Source organism: Emiliania huxleyi (genome assembly GCF_000372725.1).
Source record: "Emiliania huxleyi CCMP1516 unplaced genomic scaffold EMIHUscaffold_91, whole genome shotgun sequence".
Lineage (NCBI taxonomy): Eukaryota > Haptophyta > Isochrysidales > Noelaerhabdaceae > Emiliania > Emiliania huxleyi.
In genome coordinates, this window is record NW_005195220.1 from 469867 (window position 1) to 473122 (window position 3256).

Genomic DNA, 3256 nt, shown 5'->3' on the forward strand with positions numbered 1-3256 from the left:
GGAGGCCGAGCGCGTCGCGTGAGTTGAAATCGATGTGGCGAGTCGACCGCCAGTCCGTACGATGGCACTGCGACCGCGGCGGCTGCTGGCGAGGGCAGCAGCGGTGCGCGCGAGGCGGCAGCGTAATCGGGTCCGAAGTCCGGACCCGATTTGGGGTCGACACACCTTTTCCCCGAGTGGTGAGCTAGCCTTCGATGTGCGGCGCGCGCTAGATTCGGGTTGCCCGTAGGGCGGTTTCAGGTTGCCCTAAGCGCTAGGCGATCCCTCCATTCGAAAACGAGGTGGCTACTTGTCTCCCGCGTTGAAGGCGCGCAGCTGGGCGAGCCGGCTAACCTCGGAATGTGACACCATAATGGCTGTGCTGGCTCCTGCACAGAGCCATCTTACCTTTATATTGTGTCCGGGCAAGGCTCCAGCGACCAGCCCAGCACTGCGGCAAGACCGGACAGGGGCGGGTACCGCTCGGAAGCAGCGAGTCACACGCGGTCGTCGAAAGGCCGACACACCCGTGCGCGCTCACTCAGGCGGGCCAACAAGCGGAGAAGAGCTCGGGGAGGGGGGGGGGGGCAGACTGTGGCGCGGGGCAGGTGGCGGCCGGCTCTGGAGACTCGGAACAGAACCCTCCCCCCCTCTCGGCTCAGGCGGCGAACTCTGGGGTGAGGGCGTCGAGCTCTGTGAGGGTGGAGGAGACGGTGGAGGCCTAGCACAGGGGGAAACAGAAATACGTGAGGGCTGTGAGGGTGGTAGAGACGTGGAGGCCTAGGGCAGGGCAGGCAGCAGCCGCTGAGGAGGCGCTCTGTCGCCCGCACACACTGCCGCTCTCACGCGCTCGCCCTTCCTTGGGGGAGTGAGGGAAGAACAGGAAGGAGGTACGCGCTCGGCAAATCCCGGCAAATCTCGGCAAATCTCGGCAAATCCCGGCAAATCTCGGCAAATCTCGGCGGATCTCGGCCAACCTCGGCGGGTCTCGCTTCTCGGCTAGTGGGCTCGGCTAGTGTGTGCCCACGACTGCAGCCGCTCGGCCATCGTTGCGATCTGCGGCTGCTGCAGCACGCGCGGCTGCACCCACGTGACGGTGAGAGTTTGGTTGACCTGGCCGCGCGGAGAGGGGGCCGAGGTGAGCCGACGGGGGAGGGGAGGGGAGGCGAGGGGAGGGGGAGGGGAGGGGAGGGGAGGCGAGGGGAGGGGAGGGGAGGGGAGGGGAGGGGAGGGGAGGCGAGGGGAGGCGAGGGGAGGCGAGGGGAGGCGAGGGGAGGCGAGGGGAGGCGAGGGGAGGCGAGGGGAGGCGAGGGGAGGCGAGGGGAGGCGAGGGGAGGCGAGGGGAGGCGAGGGGAGGCGAGGGGAGGCGAGGGGAGCCGAGATGATGCCGAGATGATGAGAGATGGGGAGATATGGGGAGATACGGGGAGATACGGGTTGATATGGGGAGCGATGGACCTGGTCGATGACGCCGCGGATGATGCCGAGGGAGAGGGCTCGCATGAGGCAGATCTCCACCTGGGGAAAGAGGTCAGGAACACTTCTCCACACACACACACACACACACGCACGCACGCACGCACGCACGCACACGCACACACACACACGCACACACACACGCACACACACACGCACACACACACACACACACACACACACACACACACACACACACACACACACACACACACACACACACACACACAAGGTGCGAGGCCCACCCAGCGCGCGCCCACGGAGGCAGATCTCGGCAGATCTCGGGCAGATCTCGGGCAGATCTCGGGCAGATCTCGGGCAGATCTCGGGCAGATCTCGGGCAGATCTCGGGCAGATCTCGGGCAGATCTCGGCAGATCTCGGGCAGATCTCGGGCAGATCTCGGGCAGATCTCGGGCAGATCTCGGGCAGATCTCGGGCAGATCTCGGGCAGATCTCGGGCAGATCTCGGGCGGATCTCGGCAGATCTCAAGGGCAGATCTCCACCTCCTCCATCCGCAGCTTGGCGGCGGTGGCGATGTGCGCGAACGGGACGATGCGGTCGGCCCCCGGACCGGTGCGCTGGAAGAGGGTCTGGGTGAGGCACATGAGCGTGATCTTCTCCTGTGAATGAAGGAAGAGGTGTCTGGACGAGTGAAGCCTCGCAGGGTGAGGCACAGCAGCGTGCTCTGCTCTTCGCCTTGAGGAAGAGCGTGTTTGAGAGCAGCGCGGGCTGGGCTTCGAGCTGCACGTGCTCGCGCGCAACCAGCGCCTGTTCACAGCAGTGGGTGTGAAGAGACGCTGTTCACACCTCGAGGTGCATGTGCTCGCGCGCAACCAGCGCCTGTTCACAGCAGTGGGTGTGAAGAGACGCTGTTCACACCTCGAGCTGCACGTGCTCGCGCGCAACCAGCGCCTAGGGGGACGTGGCCCTGAGTGATGTGTACGCCCACTCAGGGTGTGTGGCAGCCCGCTGGCTGTGTGTCTTGTGAGCTTGTTTGTGTCTGTGTGTCGCTCGTGCGTGTCGTCATCATCTGTCCGGCGTCCACCCATACCACGCTGGTGTCCAGTCCGAGCCTGGCTGTTCTTCACCTTACTACATACATACATAGCGCCTCGTACTGCTCAATGTCGCCACCGTTGAACGCGCGCAGTAGCTGGGCGAGCCACGCGTACCTAGAGAGAGAGAGAGAAGAGAAGAAATCGGCGGTCCGAAACAAGAAATGCCGGTCCCATGGGCGACGGGCGCACCTAGAGAGAGAAAAAGAAATACGTGGGCGGCCGCAAGAACTATGGCTTCTGGCGGCGCGTACTGTGTCTGCTCGAGCGTGAGATAGGGGGAGATAGGGGGAGATAGGGGGAGATAGCGTACTGTGTCTGCTCGAGCGTGGCGACCACCGGGTGCTCGAGCAGCTCGCCTGTGAGACGGGGAGATAGGGGGAGATAGGGGGAGATAGGGGGAGATAGGGGGAGAGAGGGGGAGATAGGGGGAGAGACAGAGAGAGAGGGAGAGAGGGAGAGGGAGAGAGAGGGAGAGAGGGAGAGGGAGAGGGAGAGAGAGAGAGAGAGAGAGGGAGAGGCACAGGGAGGGAGAGAGAGAGAGAGAGAGAGAGAGAGGGAGAGGGAGAGAGAGAGAGAGAGAGAGAGAGGGAGAGGGAGAGAGAGAGAGAGAGAGAGAGAGAGAGAGAGAGAGAGAGAGAGAGAGAGAGAGAGGGAGGGAGAGAGAGAGAGAGAGAGAGAGAGAGAGAGAGCTCGCCAAAGTTGTACAGCTTCTCGCCGACCAGCGCTGCGATCCCGAGGTC

At 63.9% G+C, this 3256-nt stretch overlaps 1 protein-coding gene across 1 annotated transcript in view; it reads right to left on the reverse strand.

Annotated features, from left to right (window-relative positions):
- Positions 1-357: 357 nt before the first annotated feature.
- EMIHUDRAFT_439065 (hypothetical protein) overlaps positions 358-3256 on the reverse strand; it is a 5009-nt gene continuing 2110 nt past the window's right edge. The window contains exons 4-11 of the mRNA XM_005757407.1: positions 3206-3256; positions 2827-2867; positions 2570-2630; positions 2155-2226; positions 1962-2078; positions 1438-1497; positions 1003-1092; positions 358-700 (exon numbers count right to left, since the gene is read on the reverse strand). Coding sequence (XP_005757464.1) covers positions 638-700; positions 1003-1092; positions 1438-1497; positions 1962-2078; positions 2155-2226; positions 2570-2630; positions 2827-2867; positions 3206-3256 — 555 coding nt within the window. The 3' untranslated portion in view covers positions 358-637. The remainder of the gene's footprint in view (positions 701-1002; positions 1093-1437; positions 1498-1961; positions 2079-2154; positions 2227-2569; positions 2631-2826; positions 2868-3205) is intronic.